The sequence below is a fragment of the Amblyomma maculatum genome, chromosome 6, assembly GCF_055883805.1.
Source record: "Amblyomma maculatum isolate TAMU_Amacu chromosome 6, ASM5588380v1, whole genome shotgun sequence".
Lineage (NCBI taxonomy): Eukaryota > Metazoa > Arthropoda > Arachnida > Ixodida > Ixodidae > Amblyomma > Amblyomma maculatum.
The window spans coordinates 17,231,051-17,251,078 of NC_139349.1; the positions used below are offsets into that span (position 1 = coordinate 17,231,051).

General features: G+C 45.4%; 1 protein-coding gene across 1 annotated transcript in view; it reads left to right on the forward strand.

The window, feature by feature from the left end:
• Positions 1 to 18,881, forward strand: part of LOC146185172 (uncharacterized) — a 40,840-nt gene extending 21,959 nt beyond the window's left edge. The window contains exons 2-4 of the mRNA XM_084605488.1: positions 11,633 to 11,943; positions 17,196 to 17,243; positions 17,933 to 18,881. Coding sequence (XP_084461614.1) covers positions 11,633 to 11,943; positions 17,196 to 17,243; positions 17,933 to 17,969 — 396 coding nt within the window. The 3' untranslated portion in view covers positions 17,970 to 18,881. The remainder of the gene's footprint in view (positions 1 to 11,632; positions 11,944 to 17,195; positions 17,244 to 17,932) is intronic.
• The last annotated feature ends 1,147 nt before the right edge of the window (positions 18,882 to 20,028 follow it).

Genomic DNA, 20,028 nt, shown 5'->3' on the forward strand with positions numbered 1-20,028 from the left:
CTTCATTTTGCTGCCAGCGTGGCGGAGAAGGCGTGGAAAATGAGGCGGCCAAACACTTTGCTGCATAGTCAATACAATGCCTCCTGGAAGTTAATTGACGACATGTAGCACTGACGCAATACCGAATATCGCGTCCTGAGCTGGCGTGCTAATGAACAGGTGTGTTCTCCGGTGATCATTATGTACTGATGATGTAACGGATGGCCGCATTATAAACCGAATGAGAGAAAGAGAGAGCGAGAGAGGGCCAACAAGAGTGTCTGTATTAACTTTATACCCTCTGTCGAGTGCATGCATACTCCAGTCAACAGTATTCCAACCACAGCGTTTGCCTTTCAGTCGCTTAGTGAAGCCTTTCGGATCGTCGTCAATCTGTGAACCTATATAAGGCTGCGAAGAGCTCTAATCGCAGCTTTTCAAGCCCATTTGCCTTTAAGGGTACTCTGAGTGATCCACAAAGCGATTGGAATGCAAGCGGTATGTGCCCCACACAACTGCTTGAAGCTGTCACTTCCGTTCATTTTCAATTTCCAGGTGTGCTCATATTGTCCTTAGGAATTCGTTACGATAATTCGCCATCGAACTGTATAATTAGGAACGCGCACTGTCAGTCAGAACGTTTTTCTTAGTCGTGGCTATGTTGCATCGAGAACCGTACGTTTGCATATTGCAAAAATGTCAAGCAGGCCCTAAAATTAACATTCCTGACGCCAGCGCCATAGCACGAATTTTTGAGAAGGGCTCCAGTTCTCTCTTGAAAATAGCAGAGCCTCAGAACCAAACCCGGGTTCAATGAGCATGAATCGGGAACTCCCCAGGCAACCTTAGTGCCGCTCACTAGTCGAGGTGGACCGTGAGTAGGATGCTCAAGAAAAGAGCTATAACTAAGGAAGGCCAACTGCGCACCTGTAAACTTGAGAAAACATTGGCGTGCACTTAGCCTTTAAGCGTATCAAGCAACAGCTTTAATAGCTTCCGCTTGCTGGCTTCCTTTCCAGATCCTCTCTTGCATCCCTTCGCATTGCTTCTCGCTTAAAGTAATGTTTTATTCGCACCACTGGTATCGCATACATACCCATCACAATACTGTGGTAAGATGTCAGATTATATGAAAGACCATCTGACAAAGGTATTTACAAATCGCCGCTTTCACCAAGCCGTGTGAACGCGCCTGCGTGTCTTGAGCGTCGGCATATTGCACCCTGAATTGAAAGGTTCTGAAAGCAACTATTACCGACCTCGCCCTCTTATCTCAATCGCTAAGCCAGCACCTGCCAACCCGGTCACGTCATGTGGTGTCGTGGCTTCACGCAGCCAGACAATTAATCAACGCCCGGATGCGTCACCTGCTAACTACCACCCACCTACTTGAGATTTTTCAAACTTGAGATACATACTTGAGATTTTTCGCTGACAACGCCAGCGCCAGTTTTTCTAGAGAATGGGGCCTTTGACGTTGCCTTTTTAAAGCTGCTCATCAGCATAGATTTTCGCCTGATTAAAAACTGAAGTGTCACGCCCATTGATGAAAAGCTGTCAGTCATATCCAACGGTACCCAGATGGTGATGCAAATTAATGTTAACAAAATCGGAAGAAGGATACGGGAAATGAAGTCGTCCTTCCGCCTTTCGCTTCATTGAGATGATTGGGAACGGCGAGGCGGTCAGTACAAGAGACATTACCAAGGCGCCGGTTCGTTACGCTCGACTGTTCTTGTCGAGGCTCCGTCGAGCGTGGTGACCTGCCAAAGAGAAATGCCGGCTTTCTTTTTCCAACCTGTTGTTTTCCAGCAAGGTATATGGCGCATCGGAGTTACGCGGATCGCATATATGAATCCCGCACCGGGAACGTGAGATGAATTCAGTGAGAGGGAACGTGCCCAACAAGGCATCTTTCAGAAGATTAGAACCCGACAGTCGAAGTGAACAAGTGAAAATGATGGCTACGGGAACACACGTGCGCAAACAAAATATGTGGTGGGATTTCTGCAACCAGCGTTGAGACGACACAAATAGTATAGTGTCATGCTGTATGAAAGACATGAAATCGCTTTGCGAAGGTCGTTTGCGCCATGTACATACAACGTCAGCTCGCCTTACTGGTGTAGAGAAGCAAAGTGCAAGCGGTAGGCAGCGATTGAGGAAAACACGGAAAACTAATTTCGCGCTACTAACGAGAAGCACGACAGACGCCTATGAGATTCGGCTAATTTCAGCCACCTGGGCTTCCATAATGTGTTTCAACATCACACAGCACATCAGCATACTGCATTTTGCCGCCATCGAAGCGCGGCCACCAAGGCTGGAATCAAGCCTGAGTTCTTCCCTTCCCAGCTCGCTAGTCGAGCTTCCTAACTACGTAGTCATCTCAGCGGGACTCCCACCCTCGATCCCCCTTGAAATTAGTAGCGAAACGCTTTGAAATGCTAATTAAAACCAGGCCGAGACAGCACTCGCAGAGTTTCAAAAAGTGCTTAGGCTTCAATACCGCTTGAGAAGCGGAAGAAAGGCGCTTTCGACGTGAGTGTTAGCATATCCCTGAAGCTCAACTGTTTATTATCTTAAGTAGTAATCTGTAATATATTACTAATTGTACTTGAATCTCATGAACTTGTATTTAAGACGATAAAGTAACAGCACAACGGGCATTCCTGCTTCAGCAGACAACTGTTTAAGACAAATAATCTGATACACCCCATCACGAACAGATCACCACATCACTATAATATTTAGCATCACTTGCGGCGCCTTCCAAAATGCATTGTGCAGTTAAAGATTGAGCTAGAGTGACTGCATATTGATTTTATTCGACTGTTCCCCTCAACCTTGCACAGTGGGCAAGATTAGTCAGCGTGGCAAAGAAACCACCTGTTAATCCATGAGGTCTTCGTTGTTTGCTTGTACGGCACCATGGGAGGTTGCATTAGGACTGTTATAAAAAAAAGCATATTCTACGTTTCGGTGCGTTCAAAGTTATAAAAGATTGCTTACATAGTGGCTGGAAAAAACGCCGTTCGTCTGGCATGCTAATTTCGCGGAGACGATAGCGCTCGTTACGATCAAGACGTCCGTGCTTGGCCCAGAGCAAATTTAACTTGCTAGTACGCAGAGTGCCCGCTTAATTTGTTCCAAACTCGCAGCTTTTGAGTCTGCTAGTATTCGTGCCCGAAATGAGCACGCACACAAAGACGCCATTGTGGCACGCTGAAAATTCGCAGTTCCAGGAGAGGGTGCTGTCTGAATCACGGTGATCTGAAGCATCAGCCGCGCGGTTGAGGCTGGAAAGAGAAGCGGCCCTGTCGGCACATTTTCGCGTCATACGCACGTCTACTGCCTCCGGCCCTCGCAGATGAGGAGCGCTTGCTGTCACTATCACCAGCGAAAGATGTCGCAACATACTACGTCACGGTGGAGCTGCTCACGAGTTCCTGTCTGGTTTGAGAATGCGCTCCGTGCAACCAGTACAACCACCGATCCGCAGGGGGGAGGGGGGATGGCCAGTGATGGGAGACTGTTGCATCCGCCTACCACTTGCCCTCCCTGCTCTAATCTCGGAAGACACGTCCTCACGACTGCGACGACGCCTTCCGTGAGCGAGCGCATTGCTGTTCTATATTTGCGCACTGCACTGACAGTGGTCACTGCACACACTTATAAAGCAGGAAGCACAGAAGAGGAGTCGCTGCTACTTCTCCTGTTTGTTAGAGCGAGCCCTGACTGGCATCGCGGGGAGTCGTCGCGATGCACAGAATCGTGCCGCAACAGCAAACCATGCCCTTCCTAGAGAACGGCGTTGAGAGCTCGCACCAGATGGACAGCTAGTTGGTCAGGACGCTGGACTGCTTAGGATAATGTTCGAGTGAAGATGCTGCTCAGTTATGAGGTGCCCATTCACGAAGCCGCGTAATCGCTAAGGACAATGGAGAAGGAAAATAAACTGTTTGTCATGCTGCTCCACGAGTCATCTGCTTTGTTCAACGTTGGAAACTTACGCCTAATCGTAAGAGAAATCACCGCAACTCACTGATATATTTGTGAGATACATGTATGCTGAGTGAGCAGAGGAAAAGAAAATTAACACGAGAAACGCGCGTACCTCGTGATCTCCCTGCTAAAAAAGGCTCTTTGTGAACACCGGTACCACCTGCTTAACTCTTTACAGACCGGCAGAGCGTGTACTGAAACAAACAGCGGGTTCTGCATATGCCATTTGCTTGAAAATATTTACCAAAACTAGATTTTTACTTCGATCGCGTTTGCCTCTGGCCACAATGGAACTTATGTTGCGCCCTTTGTTGGGTGTGGATTGGCTTGCTTTGGTGTGGTCTGGTCTTGTGTACAGTGTTTAGCATTTCAAAGCCACTTGGGACTCCGGAAGTATCGGCCAGCTACGGTTCATCAGTGTGCACTAGAACCACACAGTTTTACACGGGTGCCTTGCTTTTCGCCTCTATCGAAAAGCAGCTGCCGCAGCCGAGGTCAAACCCACGTCCATAGTATCAGCTGTCGAATGTCCTAAACACTGCACAGGGATAGCTCGCTTCATTACGGTTATCGAATTATCATTCAGAAGCAACGAATGTCTCAACGTCCATCACATTATCCGTGTCGGGAGCTGCCGCTTATCGCCACATATCGGTTACTGACAGGCGATAATTGGTTCGTTCACTACGTGTTGCACATTCCTTCAGAGAAACAAACTGGAGAAGCCTAACAAAAATATGTGCAATTTTTGACACCGGGCTATGAATTTACGTATTACCAACATGCTGCAATAAAAATTATAAAATAGATGAAAATGGCTGTACCTTTTATTGCGAAAGCAATCTACTCTAAGTTTCGAGCCTGCAGCGTGGCGCGGCCGCACCCACGTGACGCTGTGACGTCACACCCCACGTGACATTAGGGTGAGAGCTGGGTACCAACTCAAGCGGTCGGCGTAGCGCGACCGCACCCACGTGAGGCTGTGATGTCACACCCCACATGACAACACGGTGAGAGCTGGGCACGTTCATACAACTTGGTTAAGCGGGGCTTTATATGTGGGCTGGCAGGAGCTGCCAACTTGGGTCTCTCGTTTCACATGGGACGGTTATGTCAGAATCAGCCTGCTAGGACACTGGCATTCACGTTACCCCTACAGGCCACTAAGGCACGTTCATACGGGTTGGTTAAAGTGGGCTTTATATGTGGGCTGAGAAAGAAGAAAAAGAGAAGAAGAACGCCCGGTCACCCGCAGCTAACGCTTTCACTCAATATTTGGTTCAGCAGCGTTGAACCCTTGTAATTTTTTTATTTCTGTATATATAAAAGTTGTTTCCAATTTCTGAACCCGTCTGGACACTTTCTGATACCCAGTGCATTTAATGATTCACCTATAACATTTGCCTAAACACAGAATTAAATAAGAACTCCGTATGCATACAGGCGTACAGAGCATATGTTGCTCAAACAGATGCAGTTTTGTAGGTATACTGAGCCAAAAACGTAATGACCTTTTGCGCGATAAATTGTGAGAAGATCAGGCATTTCGATGCGACAATCTTGCTTACGCAGTAGAGGTGTTGCTTTAATCCAACTACGGTTAAAATATTTCCAAACGATTCCATTCCTTGTACAAGGTACTCACAAGAGGATTACGCAGATGCGGAATGGAAAATTAACGGGGAATTCGAATTCAAGCATACAGTGTGAAATACATGGCAGCTGTATTTCACACTGTATGCTTGAATTCGAATTCCCCGTCAATTTTCCATTCCGCATCTGCGTAATCCTCTTGTGAGCACCTTGTACAAGGAATGGAAGATGGGGGGGGGGAGGGGGGGGGAGGGGGGTCTAGAGAACAGAATCAAGCATGGGATGAATAGAGGGTTAAAAGGGGGCGGAGTTAAGGTGGAGGCGGGGATCTTCTTCGACAGTGGTGGAGGCTGGATGGCGGCCATTCTGAAAGGTGTAATATGGCGCGGTAGGATTCCCCGCCGACTGATGCCGGACTCAAAGAGGTAGTGGAGCAGTATAATATTGCTTACGCAGTATAAAAGAAATACGCTTACAATACGATAGTGGCTTGGCGACAAGTTAAGGCAGTGACCGAAATTTCGAGGGCCGGGAGTTGTCAACTAACTTCTAGCCCGACGCGAAAGAAACGTGTTGAGTCAAATAACAAGGCAGTGTCGGCTCCATCTGGGTCGAGCTCTACATTCGGGACACGCGCTTTGAAACGCAGACTCTCGTGCGTTCCTGCCGAATGCGTTCACAGCCTAGACTGCGGAACAGTAACCCCCCCCCCCCCCCTTCCCTCCTGAGAAAAGGCGAGCGGCTTCTTTGTTTCGCCCACGTCAACAGCGTCAGCGAGCCTCTCTTGTGTCGAAAAAGAAAAACTAGCGTGCAGCTTACCATAAACGTCTTGCAATTTTATCAGAGAAGTCACAAACGTGGCTCCGCCTTCCTGAAAGAAGAAAAAAAGCATGTCGGAATAACTGGTGCGGAATTTGGCGCGTTCCGCCTTCGCTCAAGCAAACAGGCGCGAGACCTAGAAGGTGATTACTTCCTTTGATCGCGAGCATCGCTTACACCGGCATTTTGTTCTGTTTGTCTTCTATAGAGACTTTATTACCGTTACCATTTCCTGCGTAGCATGAGTTTCCATGACAAGATTTCACGCTATCCTCCTCGACTTTCGAGACCATTAGTTCTAGAATATTCAGTTATTTGTATTTTTTTTTAAAGCAAATAGCTTTCACGCCCCATATTTGCATGATCAGCCGGAACTGCATGGGTTTTACGCCACAAGATATTATTTCAACTCACGAAATTAAACAAAAAATAATCTTTGGGTGTACGACTTTTGGAAAAGTAAACTAAAACACACTAGCGCCACTTAACCTCGCCGCGGTGAAGCAGGGGCTATAGGGCACTCGACTGCTGTGCCCAAGGATGTGGGGTCGAATCCTTACCGCGACGGCCTCTTTTCGACGGAGGTGGAAAGCAAGGCCCCCGTGTGCTGCACGATGCCAGTTCATGTTAAATAACCGCAGATAATTTAAATTTCCGGAGCCCTCCGCTACGGTGTTTTCATAGTTTGAGTCGCTTTGGGACGTTAAACCCCACAAACCAAACCAAATTAAACCAGATCTATTTCTATTTGCACCTGGCATGCTCTGTAAAGTGCAGTTACCCAATCCAAGTAAAACAGCTTAGTTAACTGCGGCAGATGACTCAGAGGCTCAACAAAAACTGCGCAGGTGGCCTGGGCGTGACTTTAAGCAAAGTGTCACAGAAAACACCTGCATGCGCGGAGGAATCGACTACGTGTCTCGCACAGCATATGGTGGTACCTGCGAGCTGACCACCCCCAAAACCGGATACTGTTCCTGCAGTTTGCAAATTGAACCCAGTGAAGTGACTGGAACCCAGTCAGAAAGAGCTTACCCAACGCAGTTGAAATGTATGGTGTCAATCATGCATATTCATTTACTTTTCCCCGCCTCCCATACAGTGAATTGTGTCGGGTGTCTCGCCAGCTATCCTCACAAACCCGTTGGGGCCCCGACGCGACCGATTTTCGCAACCGCACAAGCATGCCGCCGGAGTTCCCGCCGACTGGACTCCCGACTGAAGGGCGTTTGAGCCGAATGGCCCCCTTCAGGGGAGCGCCTTCTTTTCTCTTTCCACCGCAGCCTTCTACAGCTCGTCTCTGCGTTCGAAGTGCCTCGTCATAAAAAACAAGATACCCTGCTGCATCCCGCGCAAGCTTTCGCCGCACTCTCCATTATATATACCGGCACCGTTACGTGCTAGCGTAACCAAACTATAGCGTCCTTGAGCTAGTCCCGTTGGTTTCTTTGATGAAGGCTGGGACTCGCTGCGGGAGCCTTTAATGCTCAGTTTTCTGTGCCTCTTCACGTATCGTCGTCCGCGTTGAGGAAGTGGGCTTGGGCTCAATAAAACAGCCCCGTGAAGATAGCGCACAGATTCGACAGCTACCGCGCGTGCCCGCTAACGCGCACTCCTCGTTGGCACTTGAAGCCTTTGGCCGGCGGTCAGCAGCGACCAGATAACTAGACATCGGAAAACACGAACGCTAATCACTTCGGAGCCTAAAGGTCACCGCGGGAGGCATTCGCGCACCGCAGAGCGCTCTGGTTATTGGGCTTCCGTTGAACCGAAACGCTAATTCTGAGTAAATAATTTCGTGCTAAAAGCCCGCAGCGGGGTTCTCATAGGCTAGACGTGTTCGCCTCCTATCTCTCTCTCTATTATGTCGCGAAGAATTGTGTGATGCGCGAGCCCCACCGGGGTGGTGCAGTGGTAAGACGCCCGACTACTGTGCCGGAGTACCCGGGTTCGAACCCGACCTCGGCGGCTGCGTTTCGATGGAGGCGAAACGAAGTGGCGTCCGTGTGCTGTGCGATGTCAGCGCACGTTAAAGATCCCCAGGTGGTCGAAATTACTCCGTAGCCCCCCACTACGGCTCCTCTTTCTCTCTATCCACTTTCACTCCCACCTTCCTCCCTTCCCTTACGGCGCGGTTCGGGTGTCCACAGAGCAAGTGTGACAGTTACTGCGCCTTTCCCTTCCTGTGAACCAATTTTTAATTAATGCGCGAGCCCCACCGGGGTGGTGCAGTGGTAAGACGCCCGACTACTGTGCCGGAGTACCCGGGTTCGAACCCGACCTCGGCGGCTGCGTTTCGATGGAGGCGAAACGAAGAGGCGTCGTGTGCTGTGCGATGTCAGCGCACGTTAAAGATCCCCAGGTGGTCGAAATTACTCCGCAGCCCTCCACTACGGCTCCTCTTTCTATCTTTCCACTTTCACTCCCATCTTCCTCCCTTCCCTTACAGCGCGGTTGCGGTGTCCACAGAACACAAGTGAGACGGTTACCATGCCTTTCCCTTCCTATAAATCAATCAGTTTTTTGTGTGATGCGCGAACCTTTCGCTTTGCTCACCTCGTTCGAAATAGAGCGTTCCAGGTATAATATATCGCAGGTTCTTATCTTAAGGTTTATTATCAGTTTTCACAGTTACAGAACTTTGAGAAACGATGTTGTCATGTCATCGGTGAGGCACAACGCAAGAATCGAGACTTCTAGAAAGGATTGAAAGAGCCGCAACTGATTCCAGGTCATAGATGGATTTATTGGCATCGTTTACGTTCCCTGCATTCATAACGGCATAGGGTAAAATTGTATACACTAGTATCCCAGCAGCCGTCGAAGCCACAGGGCTAGGAAGTGACCAATAGCCGCGGGCTCAGCAGACTCACAATGGCGGCGCTCTTGCGCTGTAAGGATCTTCAGAGCTAGCGACGCGGGACAACGATGCCTAAAGTAGGAAACCCTCGCTAGTTTCGGTTTGAACTACTTCAGCGCACCTGGCGACTGAAGGAAAATAATATTGATAAAGGAATGACTCGCTGCGCACGCATGCGGCGCGATTAGGTGAGGCGAGGAGGGGGGAGGGGGGGGGGGGGGCGTGCTGCAATGGGCTATTAAAAAAGACCTACCGCTCACTTTGTATTGAACTAGATTTTTCCCTAGTTTTAATGAAAGTGGTTGTCCTTTTGATTTAGATATGCTCGAAGGCCTCCATTGTATATGGCGCTCCCGAATGGCTGGGTATCTCTGTGATATGGATGGCCGGCCTGCATGCATGTGCTTGCGTTAAAGTGTTCACGAGTTTATTGAGGTATTGAAATCTCAAATATATATGCCCCGGACTAGTTACCAGGGTTAAAGCAATTGCTCGCGCTTCGAGAATTTCCGTGTGTCAATGAGATACTCATAGAAGTTAGCAGGTTTTACATTTTTTTTTTAAATTACTTTATCGCTTGTTAGACTCTGGCAATAAAACAAAAAGTATGCGGCGATGGCCGAGTTGTCTGAGGCGCCGGGATCGGGAAGTCTTCTTTTCCGCCGGTGATGGTTTGAATCGCGCAAGACAGCGAAACTGTTTCTTGTTTTTTCTTAAATAAGGACAATGGGCTTGCAAAATTTTTTCTGCCCCTGACGACGCCTCTAATCAGGACAAGCACGTACCGATGAGCTCCTGAGTGTGTTATGCGCTCGACTAAAACTTTGTTTACGAGCAGTCCGGAATCAGCACATACCACAGAAAATTCAGCGATATAAAATTTTTCATTTTCTCTTTGAAAAATCAGAATGAAATTTTCCTGGCGGATTCCGGTATAATTAGGGAGAAAGTTAGAATCATTTTTCAAATGCTTTGTTTATTTTACTCGCACACACATTATATATATATATATATATATATATATATATATATATATATATATATATATATATATATATATATATATATATATATATATATATATATACATATATATATTGTTACGGTAAATTACGGTAAATATCAGAAACGAGGGTGTTTATTTACACTGCTGAGGCCGTTGGACAAGGTGAAGAAACCAACGCTTCTATTATTTCTCTTCTTCTGCCACACTATCACAATCCTTCATCGTCGTCAGTAGCGTGACAATATATTGGGGATTGTACTTTCTCTTTTTTTTTTAAATTTTTGCTTCGGTAACCACCCAAATTAGTAATGTAATCTGTTTAGAGGGAGAGATAAATAAATACAAAGTAGAAGGAAAAACAACGTGCCGATGGTGGGGACCGAACCCACGACCTCCGAATATCGCGTCCGGTGCTCTTCCAACTGAGCTACATAGGCCGCTGTCCCCCCTGCTACTTGCTTGGGGATTAATGTTGTCCGTATACGAACAAGACTGGCGCAACGCTCTTCTGTATTCACTGGCTGACCGCACAGCAGCAACTAGTGGTACTGCAGGTGTTACAAATACCTATTAAATGATGGCTCCATTTCGATGCTGCCTTAAATACATTGTTGAATAAAGCAGGCAAGTCAGTCGTAGCATAGCGGGATCCTGGGGGAGAAGCTACTCAGGGAGAAAGAGAACACTGAGTCTATGAACAAATGCTTACGCTTGTCGCTCTGCTTTCGGCACCGGTTTGCCTTTTCCTATTGGAGAGGGTGTTCTAGCCTGGATTTAGCTTCATTATTTCTGAGGCTTTGTGTAATATACAATAACATCAAACATGTACCGAAGTTGTGTCAATAATGTAAGTTTGAGGCATTAATTTCATTTTGATCTGCTGGAATGAGAATCAGTATTCTGCAGTAGCACAGACAGCATGACTTGCAAAACATGCGAGAATGCCTCTGCTACGTGGGAACAGAAACATAATGTATCGTTGGAGAAGCCATTTGAGGTAAAGCAACCAGCTGTGTCGTTCATTAACCTGCCTCTCTCCCTCGTATCTAATCACCCTAATTTCCTTCCATTCCCTCGCCCCACCGTTCTCTGCAAGTGATGCTGGAGTAGCCACTGGCTAGCTTTCTTCATATCCTCGTCCATCATCTACCTCCCAGGTCGATCTAGCCCATATACCACCACAGGTGGCCCCTTCCAGACAACACGCACTGTTGTTCCCCCTATACCGCCAGAAACACGCAGTCGTCGCGCCTGGGATTGAACACAGCGCCTTCAGCTCAATTGCCGAGCGACAACATAGTTTTAAAGCTGAATGTTTTTTGGAGGGAGGACAACAGAGAGATTTCACAGCACTTTCCTCATTGACGCAGAGGCTTCCATCCATCGCCCTTGTGTTGGCGCTCCTGTGGTGCGTAGTGGCGCCCAGCCTCTCGGGGATCATCCTGACAGGCGTGGCACCCGGATACGAGCCCGAGCAGCCCACCTTCATGTATACCAACTTTGGCGTGGTGTTCGGCACTCGCGACCTGCAAAAGCAGTACCAGTTCAACGCGGCCACGGACGAGATAAACCACCACCACACGGATATCATCGGAACCAGGGGTCGGATCCGCGAGAACGTGACTCCCTACCAGGGAGATCCAAACCGCAGGCCTGGACACACTGTCGACCACGGCAAGAAGTGAGGAACGCCCGTGAGTAGCGGCGGCCGCCGACGCGGCGGTCAGCGAGGGTGCTCTGATGCCATCACCTCTTTTTAGATTGTGCCTCATAGTGCTGGCGGTCTCGGAGCACTCGAGCTTGCTGCAGCGTCGTGCTGGCAGGCTGCATCAACGACCGCGAGAATCGAGTTTTCTCTTGCATTTCAATCATGCTAAAAATGGAAGACTTACAGGCACAAAAGCAAGCGGTTGGATCTCAACAGCAGCAGCAGAACTAGAACTTCCAACTGTTGACTAGCTTCGTGAAAAATAGCCCCCCTAGTGGCATGTGAAATATTCAGAGGCTTTGGAATATAAAACATGCCAATTTTATTTTCTAGTAGATTACCAGCGTCTGTTTCCCCCCGTACGCAGTAAGCGGATCTTAATTCACAATGCGGCCAAGTAAAATAAAATCCTTGCAAACCATTCGGCAAACTTCGGCATTATCTACGAAAAACTGTGTATTAAACACAAAGAATCTGCCGAGGCTTTATGAAAATGTTTTTCAAAATACATTCAAACGCGTTGCATGTGAAGTACGAAGAGGTGGTCGTCGGGCAGCAAGTTACAAGAATTATTGTAAGAACTCAACGCTGTGGTCCAGCTTCCTCCCAGTGTCAAAAAAAAAAACAAAAAACGAGTCTGGTGCCTCTACCAGAGCGCATTGCAGAGTGCGTATAATTCACCTGGAGAGAACAGCAGCGGTCGTCTATTTCGGCTGGGCTTAAATAAATATGTTAAATATGCTTCTGATTCAAACTGTCCTCTGCAGTACGGTTCACGGGTATGTTAGCCAGTTGCGCAAACGTCAGCATTTTGGGTCAATTCCGAAAGCTAAGCGTACTTCAAAGAAATTTCGTAGTTTAAGGAAATCAAGCATTAGTTATCGTTTTCTGCAGTCGTATGGTTTTCAAGATTCGTGGATTCGAATGTGCCCATGAATGCTACATGCTCGCAAAAGCGGGCTTCATGTATGCAACGACCCACTTGAGCGAAACTAGTTTCACATTTAACAGTCCACAAAAACATAGGTTTGCCCCCTCTGATCTATTATGGTGATAAACATACTGACGTACTACATAAATATAAACGTATGGCTAGCAATTTAGTTACCCAGAATGCACTTCCCATAATTTAAATGTTCTAACTCATTTTATTCGTCTCGAAAATGGTCTTCCTATTGCAAAAATGGTTTTCCTATTGATGTGTTCTTTGTCAAACCGCTCAAAACCTACAGTGGCAGTATTGCGAAGCTTCAGTTGTTGGTTTTACATCGATTTTTGGCCTCAAATTACTCCGGCGTCGCCTCACTATTATCATTAATTACATCATTGAGGCGAGAGCAAGCGATATGAAGCTTATTGCACTCACCTGTAGAAACATAAGGCTGAAGAAATATTTGTGCATACGTAATGATTTTGAAAGAACAGCGCGAATTTCTACTCATGCAATTAAATTTGTTAGTTTTGTCTTACCATTCCAAATTTTCACTTCGTGAAAACACTCGTGTCATACCTCAAAAATCGTAGCTAGAAGCGCATACCAGCTGAACACTTAATTCATGAAGGCGCCATTTAATATATTAATTCAATATTTTCTTTTGTCAGGTAGTAAACACCAGCTTCAGGAAACTAGAAAGTTATTTATTCATTTCGTTAAGGCATATAGCAGTGCATAATGTCTTATACAAAAATGTGTTTTTACAAACTGTCAAATTCAATGTTATTTGCTAAAAAGCACCTTATTTGTCAGATGATGGACGCTAAATTCTCCTGAAACGAAAACAATCGGTGCTAGCCAGAGCAGTGTCTGAGAAACACCTGCGAGCTCACGCTGTATACAATTGTCTTTAAGGTTAAAATATGAAAAAGTCTTTAATACAACATAACTTCTTTTTTCCTCAGGTAGCAAATAGCTTAGGTTTTGATACAGTGACCAAGCTCGTACACGTGAAATACTTTGACGCCGAACATACTTTCTGAGCTGGTAGTGCATCGGTAGTGGAAATGAGAATGAGAGTTAAGAACGCCAGAAGATGCGAGCTAATGGCTTCAACAGTCAATACGAACGTCACAAAACAATGTGTATGTTTCTCGGTGAATACAAGCATTTAACATATTTTGGCGAGCCCCGGTATTTACGAGAAGAAACAACCTACGGGTATGGAAAGCCGAAAACGCTCCCGTGCATATGGATGCCGTCGCCAAACGCCAGTCTAGACGCCCTGGCTGAAGATTATTCATTCATGCTAGCAGCCTGCGCACACTTACCGAAGAAGATTGAGCCTTAGAGGTTGTGACCGTCAGTCGCCACTGAAAATCACAAAAGACATTATTGCATTTGAGGTACTGCAATATATCAGCTTTATATATTTCTCAAAGCTCACGCGACAGAATATGTTTTAAAATCAATTTGGTCATTTCGGAATTAAATCTTTTATGGTTAGCACAATTTCCAACTTTGTAATATTGGTTTTGTACTGCCAGAACTAAACCTCGTGCACTTTGAGTATTTTTTGTTCTGAAAAGGGATTTAAGATAAGATGATGTGGCGAACTGTTACCTGGCATAGTCGACATACCTGTTTTTTTTTTTTTTTTAAGTATCTCTTTGACCAGTAACACAAATGAGCGATGCGCAGTTTGTTCGGAGAACATTTGAAAGCGCAAAAGCATTAATGTTCAAGCTTACACGGACTGCTGTTCTCACTTCACTTCTAATTTCCTACACATTACAACGAGATGCCTGAAAACTTAGGAAAACCATTCGATTGCTCTAGACTTCTGTTTATTTCTGCAGGGTTCTAACACTAGTTGTGTGAGAATTTTTAATGACACTGTCCCGTAAGTAATTTTGTTATCGCGCGGTATTATTATTAACAGCCAAATAAGCTATATCATCTACAGCTTTAAAGCTATATATAATGCAAATCCATCTATCGAACATCATTGAAGTAATGGAATATCTTTGCTAATAAGGATGTATTCTTTTAGGAAATTCAGAACAGTGGCGAATATACAAGATTGAGTAATGACTGAAAGCAAAAATTCTATTTCTTTTTTTACACTTATGCAGGTACTGTGCTTTATAGGAATATTCATACGCATAAAAACATGCTGGATAATATATTTGCCTACTACTAGATATAAGACTGTATAATGGTCTTTAGGGAAGGCTCAGCCACAAGCACTTTTGCTTTTCCAGATATATTTTTAATAAATTCGAATATCTTGTCAGGCGGTGACTAAACATTGTGACAAAGTTTACATTTTTACGAAAATTGGGATCAATGCATCATAACGCAATCATTCAGGTTTCAGATGAGGACTATACTAAATTCGCATTTTTGGATTTTCTGCTCATGCAAGAAGGCTTAAGCGCTAAACACAGGAGGCGACAATTCGTTGCGACACACTACGCGACAGCGTCGCGCGGCCGACTGAAGGCCGCCAGAGCATGACCGCTCTTCGCATCGCTCAGATTCTATATATTTATGAAATTTCGCCCGTCGCCCGAAAGCAGATCGCGCGGCAGCCAATTGCAGATGTGTTTGGGGTACGCAACTTCCGTTTTGGTTTTTTGCAAGTGATAAGTTCGTTTTCTCCGTCCGGTCTGGGTGAAGAACCTGTACACGCTCCCTTTTTCTGATCCGTGCATATGTGAGCGGATCGAGAGTTTAGTGAAAGTTTATCGCTAGGATAATAAAAGTTAAATAAAGGCTACTGGGGCTGTAGATACAGTTGTTAACTATAGAAAGGAGCGGGAGGAAGTCACTTCTTTTATGTCTCTGCATCACAGAGCAGTTTGGCATCACTGCGTGGCTGCGTCCCTTAAAAATGCGATGCTTTACCAGAACTTTAATCAGTGCTTTTATAATACCTCATGCTGTCAAGCTCTAAAAATGGTATACTAGCCTAGGTATACCCTCTTTGACCAAAGAATGAGGCCGCGGTAACAGAGTAAAAACGCGCCACTCTGTCGCTAAGTCCCGTTGCTTCGTGCAGGCGCAAGAGGGCGAAAAGGCGATGGCATCGGTGTCGCATGACTCATCGTCAAATGATGTAGCCTCATGCGGTTATCGCTTTATTCGATGCTTGCAGCAATGAGCGCGAACCGCGCGTACTTTCTAGTAGTAGTACGCGCAACTGAAAGTGATGCTTTCGGTTGGACGCAATCGAGAAAATTTTTAACTTGAGTACTTTGGAACAAATACGCATGAAGAAAGCAGCCGTTTAACGAGGGCATGTCAAGCGTTCGAAACTTTTTTAATTGAACATTTTAACCAGAAGTTTCATATTTTATAAATCAAGACATGCAATTTTTGTTTTTGCAAAAATTTCGGATCCATTCAACATGCATTCTAAAAGCACAAGTAACAAAAAGGGCTAAAGTAGGTTTTCGGCTTTTACCGGCACTTCCTTACTGTAGGACGTTTTATTGATAAAAACATTTTGGAGCTCTTTGCTCTGTACAAAATGAATGCAGCTATTGCTGTATGTCACGAGAAACGCAAACAGCTCGAGTGACCGAAAATGCCCAACAGACGCCGTTGCCGTCGCCGTACACTAATTTTGAGAAAAACGTGCTAGAAAAATTATGTGCGTGAATCCGCATCAAGAGCAAATTGTGCCGCAAGCGTTCTTTGTGCAGCTTTTAGGGTATTTTCATAGCATTTCTCTTCCAATATAGCACCCATATTTTAGTCAAGTTGGAGGCTTGTTTTCGATATAAATTGAAACCAACTACATACCTACCTACAACTATGCCATTCATTTTAGGTGTAGATGTCCATCGAGAAGCGAGACAGATGCTCCGCCTTCCCTTCCCTCCCCCCCCCCCCCCAAAAAAAAAAAAAAAAACGAAACCTACTTGATTCGTATAATTCTTCACCATCTCCGGACTACTTTATCAATGCAAAAATGCAGCGAATAAGAAGGTGTTGAAGGCGCTCTCGCCCCTGCTCTCAAGGCGAAGCTGAAGCGCTCTCTTAATGTTTGTAATGTTATGATAAATTTTTGAGCAGCTTTTCTTTTTTAGGGTTTTTTTTTTCATGTGAAAGTGAAAGTTTATTAGATTGAAAATATTTACAAAATGCATAAAAATACAGACGAGGGTCCCATAGTCATAAGACTGCACCGGGACCCTCGAGGCTTTAGGTGGAGTAAGTGGGCTGAAGGGGGTGGTCAGAAAAAGAAACAAAAAATGTTAATCTGCATGTGGTTCATTTTCAGCGGGGGAGAAGATCTGGAAGCATGGCCATCTCGTATCCGTCTGGTGCGGTGAGTTGAACATTTCTTTGTATTTCTTATCTTTTAGATATAAATTTTGTTTTTGCCTCACAAGAGAAAGGCAAACGCTTGAGTCAGGTGTATGAAAGCTTGGGCTAGTCGAAATTCTGTCATTAGATTCATCTCATTTTGCACAAAAGAGAGGACAGCTGAAAAAAGAGAAAAAGAAAAAGAGAGACGAATACTAGAGCGGTTACCTTTCTGTGATCCTCCCTAATGTCTTGGCCTTTGCGTTAAGTTAACTCAAGTACTTGTGGATAGTTGCATGGCTTTACGTTACCTTTATGTCTATTGATCTACTTTTTTCTAAGCTCAAAAATTAAGAGCGTGTGAGCTTTCCGCGTGAGCTTTTTTTACAATTACCCAGTAGAGTGTTTTTAAGTGCGATTATGGAACACACAAAGATAGAGAAAGCATGGAGCATGTTTTGGTCCAGAATTTTTGCCCATTTAAGAAAAGATGATTTCTAGATTGCTCTGAATGACGTGCCTTCCTTGTATATTTTATTCAATGGCGTTGAGTCAGGCCAGATATTACGGGCGTGTTTATCTTATTTCCGCGCCATTTGCAACTTTTGCATGAAAAGAAGTAAATAAAAAAAAAAAGGTAGCATACCTCCCGCGGCGTGAAATATTGGTGGCCACGATGAAACACCCTCGCGCTGTCTTTCATCTCCACAGCCGCATGGTTCCGGCGGGTGTCGTCTGGATTGTGTGAAAGCGCCCAATAGGAAGAGGAAGAAGAGGAACAGTAACCATCTCCTGTTAGAGGAGAGGGCCGTGAAACTTTGGAAACTCTGTTCGTTACCATCCTTCATCGGTTCTTCGAGGTCACCGCAGTACGAGTCTTACATGTCTACCCCCCCCCCATCCCAAAACTGTGATGGTGCTTTGTTTTGCCCGCGTATGCCTTGTCGAGTGCCAATTTAGCAGCTGAAAACTAGAGTGAGAAGGTAGCCTTTCAGATTCAACGCCAGATTTCATGGCGCTTTGATATTTTTCATTTAGATTCGTCCTTGTGCTGCAGCGGTAACATTTACGTGAAGTAAAACACTACCGGGATCACAGGTTCAAACAGGTATTGAGTGGGGAGATTGGGCGGTCCTCGACATGGTCAAATACCAGTTGCAACACGAATATATGCAAAAGAAGAATCCGCTGTGCTGACGATTTGGTTTAGGGTTTTAAAAGTGGTCAAAACACATGAGAAGCTAGTCTCTCTCCAGTCTGCATACGACGCAACTTGCTGAAATTTGCTTTGGCTCTGTATGACGCAACTGAGTGGTTTATTCTTGGAAGAGGGAACATCTTTATCTTGCTGGTACAAGTACTGGTATTGGTTGGATCCCAATAACGTGGAACAATAGATAGATGGAAACTTCAGCTTAACGTTTGCTCGGTCGCACAGCTTTCTGATAGCCTTTGCGCAATGTATTTGTGATTCCATAGCCCACTCACCCGTCAAAGGAAAACTCGTGGATTGCCCCGTGCTTTTTGTCTGGTGCCCCGGAAAGGACCCTGCAGGCTACAGCTTTGCCGATTCATTAAACGTTTTTGTTTGGTTTTGTACAATTTCCTCATTACTTGTGATAACTATTTTTGTTGTGAAAAAATAAAGAGCAGCAGGAAGCACCCAGCTGATTGCTTTTTTGTGATATGGATATGTACACCGAGTGTTTCAGCGAACAATTCCACAGATTCCTACGAAATGTTAAGTTTGAAAAAGAAAAAAATGCAGCAACATCTCAGATGCTGTGAACATGGTTTGCTCTAACCCTGCTAATCATACAGTTGATTACCTAAACTTCACTGATTAACATTCTTGTTATATCAGTTGGGTGGTTAATTCCAAAGGGGAGTTCGAATCCGTCAGCAAGATAACGCTACGTCAGTTTAGGAAACAAAGACAAACTTGTCGCTGTAAAAAAACATTGGCCTCGCAGTTGGTAATAACTATACTGAGAGGCAATGCACAAGACGTGACGAAAGGCCGGGTGCAGTTCGAACGGAGTGCCGTAGCCACTGCACACTCCATCACTGCTCTTGCGCGACGCGACTCCTGTGCTCAGTTTCGGTTGCGTAAGAAAAAAATATCGTCGGATCTCTTCGCGCTGCAGGGCTTTAGTAGATTAATTTTCTTCGTTCCAAAAACTGATATGGCATCGTTTTGTTGAAGACTTCAAACTCCCGTCTCGGACTAAACATCCAACTGCAATAAAATTTCCGTCAGTAGATTTTTGTTTATTACCTTGTTCGTGCAAATGCTATTTTCAACTTACAATAATCGAGACATTTTTTTAAGTGTTCGCTAAAACACCCGGTATACCACATTCTTGTTCAGCAATTGCAATAGTCTATATTTAGGCTGAAGTTTGGTGTTGGCAAAACTGAATTCCCCGTGAGTGTGCTGTCTGTCTCTTTTCCTTTCTAATCCCCCTGCCCAAGTTCAGGGCAGTCAACGGATAATCTCTTCTGGTCTCCTTCCCTTTTGCCATATAAATATATCTGTCATTCGAAAAGAAGATTAGATGCAATGGTTTGTAAAAAGATTGTGGTTTGTAAGACGAAGCAGTGAGCGCAACTAGGAGCCTAAACAAGGCGAGGGGATCTAAACTCATATCGTTGCCTCGTGTATTTCGAGTGATCTTAAAAGTGCCCAGTACGAATTCTCCTGACAGGCAACGAACGTTTTATAAGTGACTATAGCGGCAAGAAAAAGCATGTTCCGGCATTCAGCGAATAGGCACCGTCTCGCAGTTCAAAGAAGTTGGCGATGT